Source organism: Blennius ocellaris (assembly GCF_963422515.1).
Source record: "Blennius ocellaris genome assembly, chromosome: 3".
Taxonomy (NCBI): Eukaryota; Metazoa; Chordata; class Actinopteri; order Blenniiformes; family Blenniidae; genus Blennius; species Blennius ocellaris.
The window spans coordinates 19,162,912-19,181,490 of NC_137652.1; the positions used below are offsets into that span (position 1 = coordinate 19,162,912).

Sequence of the window (18,579 nt, forward strand, 5' to 3'; positions counted from 1 at the left end):
TCAATTTAAATAGTTACACAACTCTTGGCCAAATATATTGTCGCTGACATTTCCTCCACATGAACTACTGAGATGATCTTTGAATGATGTGATTGACATGAGACCTAAATTACCAGCAACACTTGTGTTGGTGCAGTGAACTCGACCCACCTGACGCTCAAAGCTTTTAGACTCAACCGTGACCAAAATGTCACTTTTCAGATCTGCTTTGATTATCTGTTCCGTTCTCTCTCCTCTGTCTACTTTCCGCAAGTCTTTCTTTCTCTTCCCTCCCCCCTCTCACCCGTGTTTGCTCATATCGAGGTCGCTCCGCTCTCCATTGTTTGTTCTCTGCCAAAGTTTCGCAAGATTCGGGCTTGTACGCAGCGTGTGTGTGCATTACGTGTGCGATGGAACCCATCAGCGAGCCACGGGACGCATGTGGACCGCCCAGATATGTTGGCCCGTGCCGGGGAGGCTTGCTGGCATGTCGTTAGTCGTGCATGACGTGGCAGAGTCCCAGAGCGGGGGGAACTGGGAGGAAGCCGTGTGGCTTTTGTCGAAGTCCGTAATTCAGTTGCTTGATCGTGGGAGTGAATGTTGGACACCATCAGAGTGTGGTGCTCATGAAATGTCTTTGTCACGTTCAGTTCTGTCTGTGTGAGTCTGATTGCTGCGATTGTTTTACACCTAAAAATCAGTTCTGTCAATGATGCCGGTTTTTTTGTTGTTGATTTAAGACCTTTTACTCACGAGGAAAACGTCAAAAACTAAATGAAAAGCCAACGTAAACGGTCCTACGAAAGTTGGGTTACCAGAAGAGCCACAAAAACAGCTCCAGGATTGATTTTCTAAATCTCTGAAAACCCACAAGAGAGATGAAATTGATTGTGAGGAAACACTTCTCGAATGACCGATCAACACATGGTTAGGTCCCAGCTGGAGTTTAATCCTTCAGTGGAAGGAAGATGCTCTATAATCTAGACATTACCACTATCGTCTACTAGAAACAGCGTCACCAAAACCGCTAAGATAAACAAACAATATACAGAAAACTGCTCTTGGTAAATGCTTACGTAATGCTGCGGAAGCATCATGGACACTGTGGGTAAAGTCAGGTGTTCATGTCTCTTCAAGTCAGACATCTTTGATGGTGGAAGTTCAGAGCTATGTTTATAAAATGGTAACGCGACAAACAACAGGTTTGGCTAATGCAAAAGCTAAACTTGTGGTCATGAGTAGAATAGGGATAAAGATTTGATTGTTTTCAACAACAACAAAAAAAACTCACTGAATGGCCAATAACAGAATAAAAAAAAAAAAAAGCAACGATTAATAGTCTTTAATGTATCATTTCTATAGTTCAATAGTTATTAACTAAAACTGAACTATCTTCTTTGTGATGAGCAGTTTATGGCCTCCATACACTCAGTAATATCCTCTAATGTCCTCTTCTAGGTGATTGTTTCATCATTGACATTAGTAATATTTGCAGACGTGTCCTTTTAATGCAAGGACTTCGTAGTCGTGAAGACTCGTTATTTCTGAAGTCGCTCATCTGGTTTGACGTAAATAGATAGATAGATAGATAGATAGATAACTTTATTAATCCCCGAAGGGAAATTGTTTTGTTGCAGCATTCTGGTTTATAAAATACAATGGAATAGAATAGAATATAAAAAGTAGGGAATAAAAATATACAAATATACAAATATAAAAATATCTGGGTAGGACATAACTTAAGAAATGAGCGTGAGTAATTATAATGAGGCTCTGACGGAGGTAGACGAGTTAAAAAGTGTTATTGCCGTGGGGAGGAACGACTTCCTGTAGCGTTCCTTCGAGCAGCGGGGTTGGATCAGTCTCTTGCTGAAGCTGCTCTTCAGCTTGTCCAGTGTTTTGTGGAGGGGGTGGGAGGGATTGTCCATGATTGCCAGCAGTTTTGCCAGCATCCTGTCCTCCACCACCTCCTCCAGGGTGACAAGCTTGGAGCCAACAACAGACTCTGCCTTCCTGATCAAAAGTAAAGTGTTTGTATAAAATGTGCTGCTGATGTTGTGACACGATCCTCAATCGCTCCTTCAGTCACGCAGCACCAATTGAAACGACACTGATCAGAGTCCAGTTGTCTGAATATTGTCTGACTGATGTCAAGACTGTTTTTAAGTTTAACTATTCTGGAATGGAATTTTTTTCTTCTTTTTTCTACAAAATCTGCACTATAAAATGCTATTGTGCACAGAACAGGGAGGCTCATTGGAGAGGGAAAAAAGGAAGGTACTTTCGAACCGATTATACAGGAAACATGTGATATTTTAAAGTGTGTTTGCGTGTGCTTATAAGCTCATTAAGTGTATGAATCTGTCCGGCACCGCTAGCTACCATGAGGATCTGCATGGCTTGTGCCAGAAATCATTCAGACCACTGTCTGTCTGCAGCGACGGTTCGCTCACGACTGTGAATCCCCCCATGTGTGTCCTTGTCTGGCCGGCCGCTTGCAGACTGACGTGTGACTGATCGTGTCGGGGTGACGTGAGGCTTTGTCGGCGTCCGTAGGGTCAGCAGGCTCGTGTCCTGGTCAGAGAAGCCTGACGGTGAACCCAGCAGGAAAAACAAACAAACACGGGTTTCAGGAAATAATCGTCTCAAACTTTTTGGATTCAGTTCAACTGCGATTTATTCCTATTGCCGAACTCAAATTGGTCTAATATCGCTTTAGAGGAGTTGTGATAGATCTCAACACAAAAAAGATAAAAACCATTCCTTTAAAGTCATGTACACTTATGTGCAAAATCCTCTTTGAAACTGTTTGGTTTCCTGCATTAAACACTATGAATTCTGCCCCACCTGAACATACTTTCCCCCCACTAAGATTATTGGAGGATCTTTTTAAATTCCTTTGTTGGTCTTGAAGGTACCTTCAACGTTTTGTCTGAAGGCCCTTGGGACATGAACACACAAACTTCAATATCAAAGATAACAGCAGAGGACAAATATCAGAGATTTTATTGAGATATATGACTTCTTTACAATCTAAGATATTCAATATAAAATCTGATTGCTGTTAATAGATTTTAAAGCAACATTTTCTTGTTTTTAATCTCAAACAGAAAACTGAATACAAAATGTAAAAGGACATTTTCCCCTTTACTAATAGGCACCATTTCAATGAGGAGGAAATGTTTGATCCAACTCTATTGATTTGGTACTGTAGATATGATAGCCACAGTTGCTTGGTAATCCAAAAGAAATGGCCGTGCTTAATTCCCCTCTCTATTGCTGAACCCTAATCGTCACCCTGGAGAACCTTAAAACATTTTTAAAACTTCCGCACAACCATTTTTTTCAACAATAATGCAATGAAGTCGTCAGCATACTGTGATTTTCCTGTTGGGTTTTCACTGAGCTTCTGATCAGCCTCTTCAGTTATGAAAGGAAGGTTTGTGTTATCCATGTGGTGCCTGTATTTCATTTACATCGTATGTAAAAACTGTTCATCTCCATGTATTATCAGCACTTTTAAAAATGTCAATCAGACATGAGTGGCTTTTAAGCAGTCGAATACAAACAAAATGTATCATTCCTACTCAGACAGTCCTGGTGCCAATAATCTGAATCTCTGACACATTAATGAATGTTTCCTTAGCTTAGCTGATTTTGATCAATTGCTTTAGAACAAGTTGGAGATTCATAACAAATATGACATTTTTGACTTTCGACCCCAGCTGTCTTTGGCTCAGTGGTTTCAATCTGATTATGATGTAAATGAAATGTTACCACAAGGAAGAGTCCAGCAGGCTCTTCTGCCTTGTGCATGTATGTGAGGCATGGTTCTTACAGCCCTCCTCCATGCTTGTTCTCTGTCCCTTGGCTCATTTCTTCTACTCTCCGTCAGTTTCCTGTCATTTATATCTCTGTCCGTCCTCCTGCTCGTTAATTCGTACAAGCTCAAGCTTTTGCATATAGAGCAATTCAAGAGCTAGACCAAAACCAAAACAAGTAGGCATCAGCTTTTAGATCAGAGGATTTGAGGTCAGCACCAAGTCAACCTGGGGAAACCTGAGACTTCCTCATGTTACTCCTGTCAGATTCAGGAGTGACATAAATGAAAACTCAATCCGAAGCAGCTTCATAGTTTTCAATGCTCAGTAAAAGACAAAACATCGTTTCTAGCCAAGAATCATTAATGACAATGAGTTGATTCTCACTTCTTTTCCCCTCTTTTTCTCCTCCTTCCCCCACTGTTGTTTTTCTTTCTCTTCATGCCTGCACCTCACCCTTTCCCCATCTGCCCTGCTCCCGAACCCAACTGGTGTCCGAGCAGACCATCACCGACACCAGCCCAATGCGTCGCTCCACCTCCAGCCTCGTCCATGGACGCACGGGCAGAGGCGTCCGGCTCGACGACTACTCGCTGGAGAGGGTGGTGTCCGAGGAAGGGCGCCACGGGGGAGGGCGGAGGCACCGTGACAGGAGCCACCGCACCTCCCAGCGCTCCCTGACCAGATACACTGACGCAGACACGGGTGAGTCACTCGTAGTGGGCGAATCCTCTGGTGGGCCACAGGTAGCCATCGTCTCCTTAGTTGCAGTATACAAGCCAATTTCAAAAAGGTTCATGATGAGAAATTAAGCGGAGGATGGTCATTTTAGGCACATTTGAACCTGATGAATCACATTCTTCAGTATTACTGGGTGTATTTTAAATACGGGTGTATTTTTATTTTAAGGTTACTAACTTCTAATACAGGGGTGTCAAACACATTCCAGTTCAGCAGCCACACACAGTTCAATTTCAACTTCACTGGGCCGGCATTAAAGATATCTCGGCTCAGGTCTCAGTGTTGTATTGTGTCCACTTGAGTCCACTCTTGAATTTTTACCATTTGCTTGGCAGGTTTGGTAAGCTGGATTAGAGCCTTTTGTGGACTGGTTTTGGCTCATGGGCCTTATGTTTGACATCCCTGATCTAATACATGTTATTACATAACATACATACAATTAGTCCTGTACGTTAAATTACATGCAATGATTCCAGAATGAAAACATTTTGAAGGCCTTCATTTCACCTGTAACAGCCCAGAATCAATCATACACAACAACCTTGAACAAAATCCATGACACTGTAAGATCATTGTTGAATTTGACCAATTGATGTATTGTGTTAAATCCTGCCTCCCAAACTTGAAGCAATGGGACCAAAGCTTCAATAGAAGTGATAATGTGTTAGGTTTTCACCTCTTGGTCTGCTAACTCTAGAAGAAAAGGTACTTTCATGGCCAACAATGCTGGTTTATGTATGTTCGCTATGTGGAGAGAAACGAGCAAAGCCAAAATCCAATTAAAACAGATACAATTGCTTAGAAATAAAAGTGAATGGCTAAAATGGTTAAAACAGCTCAGAATGGAAACAAAAACAGCTGAAACTGCTAAAATAGCAAATACAGCTATAACAGCTAAAAAAAAAATACTATATACATCTAAAACAGCTGAAATGGTTAAAACATCTTTAAAGTCGGGTAAACATCCGCAAAAATGGCTAGACGTTGCGTAGAAGTATTTAAGTGATGATAAAACAGCCATAATGGTTGAAAACGTTTAAAAGAAAATTTTAAATGGTAAAAAATGGCTTAATTATGTAGCCACAGCTGTAACTTGTGGCTCCAGGCTATTTTTGTTTGGGCAGATCTATCGTTTGTAACTTTTGGTCTCGAGTACTCGAATAGCAGTTGAGTACCGATCATCGTACTCACTAAACATTGTTATGGGAGTCGAGCCTCGGCACCAAGTAGTCCTTGAAAGCAACATCAAACACCCTGATCCGCCACTTCACTTCTAATTGTGAGTGCAAATTGCCTGCTTCAGCTGTAAAACTAATCCAACAAGGCCGGCAGAGAGAGACTCTAAAACCTTTTAATTATTGAGAGCTCTCTCTCACCTGATGGAGCATTCTGCTTCATGGATGATGGGTTTTGATTGTAATGTGGCACTTTTTTTTTTATTTATTGTTGACTTGTATCTGATATGATGCTGGATAGTACAGTATCACCCCGGGTGGTTGATTTACTGAGTGGTGTGTGCACATGTAAACTGACTCATGTCCTTGCTAGGCCTGGGCACAGACCTCAGCACCACCACGCAGTCGGGCGACCTCCCACCGAAAGAGCACGAGCGTGACCGCGGCCGCACCAAGGATCGCCGTCACCACCACCACCACCACCACCACCACAGCTCTATGGATAAAGAGCGCTACGGCCCCGACCGCCACGACTACTCCCATAGGCATCCCCATGACCGCCACTGGTCCCGGTCACCCAGCGAGGGGCCCGATGGGCGAGGCCACAGACAGGTGGGCTCCAAACACGCCAAGCTTATGTCAGTAAATCGTGAGGAAAGATTTCTCTTATGGACGTTTGCTGCATTTTATGTCTCACCCTTTTTTGTGCCCCGTTTACACAACAGCTTTCCAAGTGAAAACACATCATTTTGGCATTTTTGTTTGAGAAACATTTTGCATTTACACCACAATATATGCAAAACAATGTCCATCACAGAGTTCGCATGCCAGGCCACAAGTTGAAAAGGCAAGTTTTTTTTCCTATAATGTTCCGACTTGTCAATGTGCAAATGAGGGAAAACGCTACTTTTACAAAACGTCTGACTCTATCTCCATGGAAACAGGGGAAAACATAACTTTTTTGAAATGCTCTAACTGCTCATGTACACTGCAGCTGCAGTAAATAGCTCTTTTGCACATCCGTGAGAAGATGGACAATAACTCTCCCAGTCAATATTCTGTTGGGACTTGGCAGTTTTATAGTGGACAGTCACCGTAATAACAATCCAACTTCGACTGTCCATACAACTGTTGTTTAATGTTTATAGCGCATAGTTCTCATGTATAATATCTCTAGCGTATAGTGGCCATGCATCTTATCCATGGAAACAGACATTTTCAAAATGTTGCCATGCAAACAAGAAACTTTTCCGAAAAATGCCTTTTCACTTAAAATGTTGTTGTGTAAACGTTAAGGTAAAACATTTTCATAAAGGTTTCCAGACCCCTGGATTATTCTGTCTTGGGATAAACATGAAAATACAAAACAAAACCCTATTTAAGAGAAACCCATAAAGCTGCAAAAGACACTTTGGTACCTGGATCCAATTTACTGAATATAGTATTCATTCATAGTGTTTTTACAACAATATGCTTCAAAATCAGATGACTTGGGTTTGTAGATTTACATATGCTATACATGTTCCAGACTTTTTTTTTCACCCCCCCTTTTTTTTTTTTTTTTTTACTCCTTACCAGCTTTTATCTTGTAAGAGTTCACATAATTTTAGTTCAATGCGCCTACTTATGGATCTCAATCTCTCTTTTTGTGTTATGCTTTTTTTCTTTGTTGCTGTTTCTCTCTTTGTCCATTTTTCTTCGATGCGACTTGTGGCTTCTTGATGTCAATTTTTTGCTTCATCACTATGTTTTTCAAATGATTTTCTATGGTGTCTATCTATCTATCTATCTATCTATCTATCTATCTATCTATCTATCTATCTATCTATCTATCTATCTATCTATCTATCTATCTCACCACCACTCTGTTCTATTCTGGTCTCTGTTGTTGTTGTTGTTGTTGTTGTTGTTGTTGTTGTGGTGCGTTTTGATTTCCCTTGTTTACATTTTGCTGTAGGGCAGTAGTTCGGTGAGCGGTAGCCCGGTCCCCTCTACCTCGGGGACCAGCACTCCACGGAGAGGCCGTCGCCAGCTGCCTCAAACCCCGGCCGTCCCCCGTCCACACGTCACCTACTCCCCCGCGGTCCGCAAGCCCGGCTATGGCCCGCCAGGCCCGGGGCGCCTGCGCTCGCCGTCCCCCCGACACTTCTCCCCACCGGATCACGACCGAGGCTACCACCACCGGCCCCCGTCACGCCACGGGTCCCCTCATCACGGAGGCTCCTCGTCCCGGCACGGGTCGCCACGCTCCCCTAGGCACCAGTCCCCGCGCTCGCCCCTCCACGGCTCGCCTCGATCCCCTCACCGGGGCCGCTGGAGCGGGCCGCCGCCCGGGGACAGCCTTGAGGGCGACGGCCCCTTCTACGAGAGAGATTACGAGTACGAGCGGCACCACGAGCCTCCTGCCTATGAGCAGAGCCTTTCCCATGGCAACCCACACCCACATGGAGGAAACCCCCACCCACACCCACGCTCACCTAGGACTGCCCGCCACGGGCCCCTTCCGCCCCCACACCCGCATCCACGTAGGGTACCCAACGGCTACCGCTCATCCTCACCGTCCCCACATCGACGGGGACCACCAGGGGTGCCTCCGCACCCGCACCACCGGGCCCCCCACGCTAGAGGGCCCCGCAAGGGCCTGCATGAACCTTATAGCGAGACGGATGAGGATGACTGGTGCTAGCAATGGCAGAGAGCAAAGGGATACCGGCAGGAGAGAAGAAGAACAGCAGCCTCCAGCGCTTTGGCCTTGGACGTGTAGACTTTAAGTAGTGAATATGAAAGGGTTGGACACCCTCTAAACACTCTACCCTCATCCTGCAGACTCTGATTATGAGGAGGTTGTAGGGGAGTGGGCTGCAAATGGCTTTTTTTTACACAGTTTGTGTAAGACTCGAATCAATAAAGGAGCAGCACGTGAATGAAATGCAAAACAGACAGTTGGGAAGGATAGGCCAAGGCATAGGCACCTCTGACTCTCTGTCTCAGAAATACACCCAGACAGCAGCATGAGGACGTGGCAGACGCCACAACAGAAGAACAAGAGAGGGGCTTTACCAGGCCGAGAAAGCACTTCTCTCAGACTGACGCCCGATTACTTCGATTTGCCAGACCTCTGCTACGTGTTGCTGGTCAGACTACTATTAAACAAGACTGAAAAATGAGCTGGAACACAGAGTTCACCGCTTTGACTCTGCTCCGGGACAGATATGTTTCAAGAAAAATACATTAATAGAAAGTCAGGACCCCCTAAACCCTTACATGCCAAGCTATGCCTCCAGAAAATCAAACTTGAACAATGAAGAACACAATGAAACTTTACATAGAAAAGAAAAAAAGGGAGAAAAACCACTTTATCTTAAATCTTTTTCCTTTCCAAGGGACAGAACCAGGAAGCTCCGCCTATACTGCAAAAACCAGCCAATCCCAGCATTGGCTGATATTTGATGAGTTTTATCATCTCTGTTTACTGTTAAAGACTCACTTTAATGCTGATGGGCCTGCTGTGACATCACTTTCTGTCCAGCCGGTGGTGGGTGGCGGTAGCAGAGCGAGCAAGCAAGGGGAAGGGTTGAGGCAACAGTGTGGGCTCGCTTCCCGTTTCCGAGTGCGCCGAGAGGGGGTGGGCTTAGGTAGCTCGAGAAGGGAGTCGGACACTTTTGTCGGGCCGCATTCCTCCTCTGTCACTCGACCCCCCCCCCCCCCCCCCCCCCCCCCCCAACGTGCGGGGAAAAGGATGACCCCGACAGGAAATGATATCACACAGTTGAAGGTGGCGGAGGAGAGGAAAGGAGGGATGGGAAAAAAAGACTAATTTCTTCAATATTTCTTCTATTGATTACTTCTCCTTCTTGTTCTTCTTCGGACATTGGAGCTTGGTTCTTCTGTTGCATTCGCTCAGCCTCCTTTGACCTTTTTCGGAGTCCAAAAATTGATGGAAACCTGCATGACTGATTAAATACATACTTGAGAGGAAATCTTAACTGGTGTGGGAGGGACCTGGGGGCTTTATAGGAAACTTTGCATTTAGGTTTTACTAAAGAAGTTCTCCTCTGTCACACTCGCTCTCTCTCTCAACGTCTCAAAATTTATTTTTCTGGGTTTCTACTGAACGCGAAACGGGCTTTGACAGTCAGCTGTGTTATTTGCCTCTTTTCTTTTGGGCCAAAGCTCTGTTGAACGACGTAACGTCGTGGAATCATGTGAAAGTTTCCTCCAGTGCTTGAGAGACAAGAGGGAGAGAGAGTGGAACGAGGCCAACTTCTACCAAACTTCGTTTATAATTGTTAAAGATGACAGTCTATAATAATGAAACCAATGTCCATGCAAAATGATGGTGACAATGATGATACTGGTGACGATTGATTGATTGATTGATTGATTGATTGATTGATTGATTGATTGATTGAACTGTTGCTATAGATTTGTTGTTATTGTTATTTGGAGTTCAAGTATGCTATGTTCATCTTGGGTACATTTGTTCTGTTTTTTAACCCCCCCATACAATGACGTTTACTGGGTTCCTGATGCCTTCCTGCAACGTTTCGGTGCAAATGATGGCTTGGGAACATTTCACTTAGCAGCATTGCGTGTTATAACGCAAATCTTACGGATACGGATACAGATTTCTCTCCAGGACAGCAGAAGTGGTGGTCAGGGGAGATCTCAATGTTTGACCTGCAATTATCCAAATGGGGTCAGTGCTTAAGCCAACCAAAAGATCAATACTTCACGGTCAAAGGGGGGGGGTAGAACACATTCTTTTGAGAAGGGGTTGTAAGACTTAGCCTGCGTTTCACACTGAGGATTTTTCAAAGATGTCTGTTGTTGAATTCTCTCACTTGCAGCCAAAAAAGAAAAGAACTACAATGAATCTCAAGCTTTTCCATGAGTTTGCCTCTGCAGCTTTGTGGTGAAATCAGTTGCCGGCCAAGACAGCACAGTATTGGTGGTACAGTGTTGGTGTTGTTCAGTATTCCATGATGTTATTCTGTTTTCGGCCATCAGGGGGTGGTTATCAGCACACATTACCCGACCTGCCTTCCCTACCCTCTTCAGGACAGCCTCTGGGCCGCATACTAGTTTTTAAACTGGAGCAAAAGCGCCGCTTGAGTCTTTCTCTATTAACCATGAGAGGAATACGAGATCAAGACCTGATCCTAGTCAGGAGATGCGGATGTAGCCTGAGAGATGCCATATCTGTCCGTCAGTCTGTCCTTATGTCTGCCTGTCTGTGCCAATGCTGACCTGCCCACCAAACACACAACCCTTAAATCCCAATCTCTACCTTCAGCCACCATCCTGAACCCCCCCAACCCCCTTCTCTCAGGTCTGGAAAACCAGAGAACATTCGCCAAAACCACCCAAAAACCCCAAGTCACTTGAGGTTGTAGCAAAGCTGAAACATCCTTCAGCCATAACCCACTTCAGTATCTATCCTCCTCTTTGTCGTCATGTATTTACAATCTGTTTACCTCTCCGTCTCTTCCTTCAGCCTACCAGAAAGTGATATTGAAGATACAGAATACTTTACAGCACAGAAACTCTTAGGACTAATACTTGTCCTTATTTCTATGAAGGGCAGCAGATATTGAATATTCACTAACTCTAGGACAGAATAATAAAACTATAGAAAATTATAGATTATTACCTACGGATAAATATAGATATACTATAGTAGACATAGCTCTAGATTAAGTATGAATACAGATGCAGATATTTATTTTGCGTACTGATCACGCTCATGACACATTCAAGAATCGAGCTACTCTCAAAACCGTTTTCTCCGCAGTTGTTTGAAGCCAGAAAACAATACCGCAGTCCACGCGTTGTGGCTCTATGCAGACGTCATGAGCATCTTCATGATATTATTTAAGAGGTGAAATCTCAAGCGCTGCAGTCTGGTAAATCACGAAATGAGAGCAGACGGAGCCGAGGATAAGTCCGTAACCTTTTCTTGCACACGTCACATCAAGATCCCTGGCCCATCCCTTCTATCCCCTCCACAAACGTTTCTTCCTTCCAGAGAGCAGGTGCCTCCAGGCCTAGCAGAAATCAAGGATAGTTTAAAGAAGATGGGGATGCAGGGGAGCGTTGTCTTTTGTTTTGGGGTTGTTTTTTTTTTTTTTTTGCTGATTGTTCATTTGTTCAGCAGGCATGATGGGGAGCAAACTGTAAACCCCTCTGTCCTCACCTTCCATCGAGACTGGTTGCGGCAGATGGTGATTCTTCCCCGGAGCCCCCTACAGAGCCACAGTGCCTTCTGTATCCAAGTCATACTCATCAGCTCCTCCCACATGTCTCCTTATCTGCAGTTGCTCCCGTCTGTCCACACCTGACATTCTGTAGTCCAAGAGATCAACCAAACTACGCCTTAAAAGTCGAGTCCCACCGGCTCCCATCCAAACACAGTAACAGGGAGAGGGGGGATTTTCAGACTGGGCCACGGCAAGAGACGGTCAAGAGGCGAGACTTGATGCAGGGAATTCAATCAAAGCTAAAACTCCCACTCAAGTGCACGGATTTTTGTAAAAAAAAAAAAAAAAAAAAAAGTTGCCAAAAATCATATGAGATCCGCACAGTTTGACTCCAATCGCTGGATCTTGCCCTCTTGACTTCAGCACGACGCCCTTTCGTGTCCTCGGTCCAGTTTCAGGCGGTGTAGTGAGGTTTACAGAGGTGCAAAGCAGTTTGCTTACTTCTCAGGTCCCTCTAGAGTTAGGTAACCAGATAGTTAGGCAACAAGGGGGAGAACGAGCTTGGAAACGGGCGGGCCTCGGATTGAGTTGTTGTATGGTTTCACCTGGCATGGCATCAGACGCTGTACTGTCGATCCCTCACCCTTCCTCCGATCACTAACCCACGACCCCCCCCTCACCTCCCCATCCACAGCCTGCTAACGCGCCAACACTCGATGCTAAAGCGTGTTGACAGACAGGCAGAAAAGAAAACTAAACACCTCCATTTTGGCTCCATGACTCCAACTCGCTTGTCCAGAATTGTAACAGCGGACCCAAAATGGCCAACACACAACACTGCCCTTTGTTTGACCGCATGTTGTGTGTGTGTGCTTTTCCAAGAACAACTCCCATCCTTTTGGAAAAATAAGTGAGCATCTGATGTTTGTTTCTTTGTTGTTGTTGTTATTTCATTTTTGTTTGGTTTTCTTTGAATGAGGCTGGGGGGGGATTGCAAGGTTTTTGCTCAGTCATCACTTCTCTTTGCATCTGCTTTCTATCTTTCACCTCTCCGCTGGAAGTCAATCTAACAAATCACTTTGATTTTCCTGCTCCTTCTCAGATGAAGGAAAGAAAAAAAAACAAACAAACAAAAACAACACAACGCACCAACACATCCTTTCAGCCGGCTGTGAAATTGTGTCTCTGGGTCAGTCGCGAGGGAATGTGTCAACAAAAAACACGAATAAGGGCTCTCTTTAAAGAAAAAAAACTTTAAAAAAACAAAAAACAAACTACACCGTGGGTTTTAATGTACAGTAGTGCTGCCAAAAGTCGTGCTTATGTAGCTGAAGCCACGCTGTGGTCTCCCCCATTGTACAGCACTAGGTGTGTGTGTGTGTGTGTGTGTGTGTGTGTGTGTGTGTGTGTGTGTGTGTGTGTGTGTGTGTGTGTGTGTGTGTGTGTGTGTGTGTGTGTGTGTGTGTGTGTGTGTGTGTGTGTGTGTGTGTGTGTGTGTGTGTGTGTGTCAAGAGCGGGGGGGCGGTTTCGTTTAGTGATTTTAGAAGGGGGGCATCGGTGATGTGGATCAGGGAATAAAGTGTGGGAACTTTGGGGAGGGTGGAGGTGTGTGTGTCGGGGGAGCAGCAGCAGCAGAGTTATGCTAATACACAATTTCACAATGGCACTGGAACATTTTTCAGGCCCATCCTCAAACTCAAAGGCCATCATTCCCTTCACTGTCGACCCAACACATGCTGTGTCCCATTGTGAGAGGGGGCGGGGCTACCACTGCTACACGGAGACATCCACTGTGTGTGTGTGTGTGTGTGTGTGTGTGTGTGTGTGTGTGTGTGTGTGCACGAGCGAGCGAAACATCTACGATTGATCCCTTGCTGTCAGAAAAATTTTGTTATAAAGAATTTACATTACATATATTTAATTTTATTGATATTCATATACATATATATATATATATATATATATATATATATATATATATATATATATATATATATATATATATATATATATATATATATATATATATATATATATATATAGCTACTTTGCCACCAAACTCACATGGAGAGTGAGATTCACACTTGCATCTCAAAGCTCACGTGACTCATTAATACGCTCACAGTTATCGCAAGGCAATAAAAGGCATTATGTGTTAGTTACTTTACAAGGTAGGCAGGTCCTTGTATATAATTCTTTATGCAAAGCTCTGTATGAAAGAATGTTTTAAACTAAATTTTTACAGATTTTGTTCTGACTTATGTAAAGTGACAAAAAAATTTGTGAATAACACTTATATATAGATATAGAGCAGTGGTGTCAAACATAAGGCCCGTGATCCCAAAACCAGCTCACAAGAGGCTCCAATCTGGCCAAACCACCAAGCAAGCAAAAGTTTCATTAGAAATGACCACGTTGAGATTGTAGTCATTTTCAGTAATTGTTTGGTTTTGTGAAAATATAGACATTTTTAATCACGTGTTTTGGAGAATGTGTTTTACACCCCTCTGATATAGAATCGAGTGTAATAAATATATGATTGTTAAAACATGATGAAAAATGTAGTCTGAGGGGATCAAAATCTGACTAACAATCAGGACAATTAAAAGTCACGTAATTAAATGACCATTTTAATTAGCAACTAATCCAACTCTGTCATAGTTATACTGTATTTATAAATCAATCGACTGATCGTTTCAGCTCTAATATCGTGTGTGTGCATTATGTGAGAGAGGACGATTTTCATATTCGTGTCTGTGCGTGTGCTTGTGTCCTGACACCATCAGCTACAGTAGGTTACCCTCAGTGCCTTACACTGTACAGGACACCTTTATTTCTCCACCAGAGACAATCATGGCGCACACGTCAGGTTTCAGTGGTCCCATCGCTGTCTTCATCTTCCTCGTCCCTCCCTCCTCCTCCTCCTCCCCTCAGCTCCACCCCCTGGGTGGAGGGCCAAGTGTGTGTGTGTGTGTGTGTGTGTGTGTGTGTGTGTGTGTGCGTGTGCGTGTGCGTGTGTGTGTGTGTTTGATGGGGTGGATAATCATTTGTCTTCACCCATTCCTCATCCTCTTTCCCTCATGCTGTCTGATGTAAATTTTGACTGTATTTGTTGTGTATATAATCCATAAAGTTTCTGGAAAAACTCATCGTGTCCATCACACTTGTGTTTCGTCCTCATTCCTCTTTCCCTCACATGAACACAAGGTGGCAGGATCGAGCGTTCACCTTCAGGTGGACATGATGACGGCTGCATGTGTACATTGTGTAGTGGTGTGTGTGTGTGTGTGTGCTCTCTGATTCCAGAGCTGAGCAGGTATTCAATGTTTCGTTTCACTGTAACAAAACATTTATTACAAACATCCTTCTGGCCATAAATGGACAGACAAGCTACAACACCAAGAGAAGCCATACGTGATGTCTGTGGCATTGCTCGACATTATCTTCTTTTTGTCCATTAAAGCCCAACAGTAATAATTTGATAGAATAATTTAATTCTTTCCAACGATTGTAGCCCTGAATCCTGTCCGGCTCTGAAGCAGATTTGAAGCGATTTCTCCGATGTGGAGAAAATGTCTCCCGTTCTGCAGCCTCGCCTCTGTTTCCATCCGTCGCTCTCACTCGCCCTACCTATCACTCATCAGCCCAGTGGACACCCAGTTGCTTCCAGAAGTTTTGCTCTCAGAGTCAGAGAAAGTTCAGTAAATAATCAGAAGGTTAAGTCTTACAAAAGATGCGTTAACTCTGGAACGTAGGTAAATAGTGAGTTAAATCTGAAGTGGTTGGTAGTTTTCTAGCTAGGGTATACCTGGCTAACAATTAAGATCCAGGTAGTCTTATATTAAGCAAGAAGGTCAGAATTAATTAACCAGTCAACCAAGCAAACTCAAGGTTTGAGTGAAAATGCAACAAAAGGCCTGCTGCTTGAGAAGAAGCTGCTTGAGATGGAAATACAGGCATGTCTTAGGATCAAGTGGGGAAAACTCTCTGAAGCAAGCAACCATCCATCCATCCATCCATAATCCATCCATCCCATCGCCACGGCTCCCCATCCGACACTCGACCCAGTAGAAACCGAACCAGTGCCACAGTAGAAAACCATACAGGATTCACTCAGCAAGATGTGAGGGGGGGAGAGAGGAAAAAAAACATACATGGCAATTTAAGATTTAAAGAGAAGTATTTAATTACAGATTTGCATGTGCAATGTGCATGCCACTATGTGGGGTAACAAGTCAACTTCAGGAATTAAAAAAAAAATATTAAATATAAAGAAAAAAGTATATATATATGTAAAAATATATATAGATAGATGTTTTTAAGAACAATGTGTTTCTTTTTTTTCTTCTATTTTTAAAAACAAAAAATGTAAACAAAAAAACAACAACAAAAAACCTGACCAAAAAAAAAAACGAAAAGGAAAAATAGACAAAAAAACTCATCCTGACAAAAAAAAAATGGAAATGATTTTGGTGATGAAATCAAAGAATGTTTGTTTGTTATATTTGCCAGTTAATTCACGGGCGGGGGGTAAAAGAAAAAAAATAACTGGAGCAACAAGGATAGATAACACTTACTAACATGACAACAAAAAAAAGAGAAAACAATTATTTTCAAAAGAGGGAGAAGGAATTCCAAAACGTGCTTTTTTTTTTCTTCCTGGATGAAAAACAATCCCTTTGAGAGTAAAGAGCTGCCTGAACCCGAATCTGGTGATGTTATTCCCGTTTATTCTGGCTATGAAATCCCTTCTTTCTCCCTCCCCTATCTCTTTCTCTCTTATTCTGACCATCTCTCTCCCCTCCCTCTGTTTCTTTCTCTATCTCTGCTGTTTCTACCAGTGCATTTTGTAATTTCAAACAGAACTCTTCCTAAAGAACCTGAATAAACCAGAGAGAATGCATTCTACCCATCCTGCAGTCTGCTTTCTTGTCCCATCCATGGTTTCGGAGCAGCGTGAAGAAACCTCTGAATTGAGTTGTCATGTTTGTGTACGTTGTGATTATATTGCAGGCGTTATCAGGATGAGTGACAATCCCCTTAAACAGCTTGACCAGGGGAAATGAAAGGTTGGAAATGTAAGTGGTATGAACGGAGCACTTTAGAGAGGCAACATCTCACAGGATTGAAACTGCATGGATGTTCATCATTCAGAAGGATTTAGATTTTGGGAGACAATAATGTAAACATGAATGCTGCCAAAAGTGTAAAAGTTTTCACAGTTTCTCATGTCTGGGCTGAATAATGCTGAATTTATATAAATTATACACATTGTCACAACCATTTTCAAGCTGTGGTTGTTTATTGGCATGAATATTTAAAAATTAGAAAAAGGTAAGTTAATAAATTTGGTTGGAGATAAAATGGCTGAATTAAGCTCATAAACTCCAAGCAGGCATTGCAGATTGTACATGTATGTGTTAAGACTTGATGTTCTTGGTGTCTTTGTGTGCACTGTGCAGGGAACAGAGCACAAACAGTGGGAGGGGAGTTAAATGAGGACACTGTTCTATGTGTTTTCTCCCCTCAGTAGTTTGGAGAATGTGAACAATATCTAAAAGCTTACTGCTCATAAAGTACTTCAAATATGGAGAAAAAATCTGCCGTACACATATTTGATTAAAACAAATGTGAAGTGAACAGTAGCAGTACCTGAATCAAATCCTGATTATAATCCTGTTTGTTGATGCAAAATTGACTAATAATGTAATAATGGCCAATAATGTACTGTGGATTATACAATTATTTTTAGAATTATTCAAATAAACGGTACAAATGTAATTATCAACAATAACAGCTTCTATCTACACCTTCACAGCAGCACAGAATGCAAGGGAAATATAAGCAGACCACAAGGGCCTTGATTGTTCCGCTCTCTGACAAAAATGATGGGAGTGTATGTTAGCATGGCTGTAGAGACTAGGGGTTTTGGGTTTTTTTTTTTAAATTGCAATGGCATTTACTCGTATCGGTACTCGGTATCAGCAAGTAGTTAAAGGTTAGTACTTGTCCTTTAAAAAGGGATATTGGTGCATCCAGGTTATGTGTGATAAGAAAACTGTACAAAAACTTTTTTAAAAAAATGTATTTCCAATATTTTTTTCGATATGTTGTTTCATTATTTTATCATTTGCTTCAAAGTGTATTACCAACCTTTCTGCACTCATGTCTTTCAGATTCCACAAAGCCAGATTGAGGTGAACATGATATCAGGTGAACATTAAACATGCAATGATATTGTTAAGTATGGTGATAATAATATCATTTGTGATGAATACAAACAAATCATTTGTATTTGAATAGCACCGAGTACAACGTCAAGGCCTTCTGTAATAGTGAATCATCATTGTACGGAGACTGAGAAAGGATTCACTTGTTTTCAATAGGTTCCACCTCTCAAGCCATTTTCAGTGGCTCCAAGTATCGTTGTTGTAAATAGACACTCATAACTCAACGGAAATTTCTTGTTTTCACTTGCAAACATTCCCACTGAGCAAGCAACGTCTATAGACGTCCATGACATCCATCTGTCCAGGCCGTAATCTGGACGTCTATTTGACAGCCAGAACGAGTTGACAAATGACACATTAAAATAAAACGATGGACATCTAAGACACCTAGAATCAGCTCTCGCTAGTTTGCAGACAGAAGATTGTGGGTTCA

At 42.8% G+C, this 18,579-nt stretch overlaps 1 protein-coding gene across 1 annotated transcript in view; it reads left to right on the forward strand.

The window, feature by feature from the left end:
- Nucleotides 1–8,402, forward strand: part of cacna1ab (calcium channel, voltage-dependent, P/Q type, alpha 1A subunit, b) — a gene marked incomplete at its 3' end in the record, with an annotated part of 96,926 nt that extends 88,524 nt beyond the window's left edge. The window contains exons 46-48 of the mRNA XM_080521013.1: nucleotides 4,304–4,505; nucleotides 6,075–6,328; nucleotides 7,674–8,402. Of these exons, the coding sequence (XP_080377139.1) occupies nucleotides 4,304–4,505; nucleotides 6,075–6,328; nucleotides 7,674–8,402 (1,185 nt within the window). The remainder of the gene's footprint in view (nucleotides 1–4,303; nucleotides 4,506–6,074; nucleotides 6,329–7,673) is intronic.
- Between the last annotated feature and the right edge of the window lie 10,177 nt (nucleotides 8,403–18,579).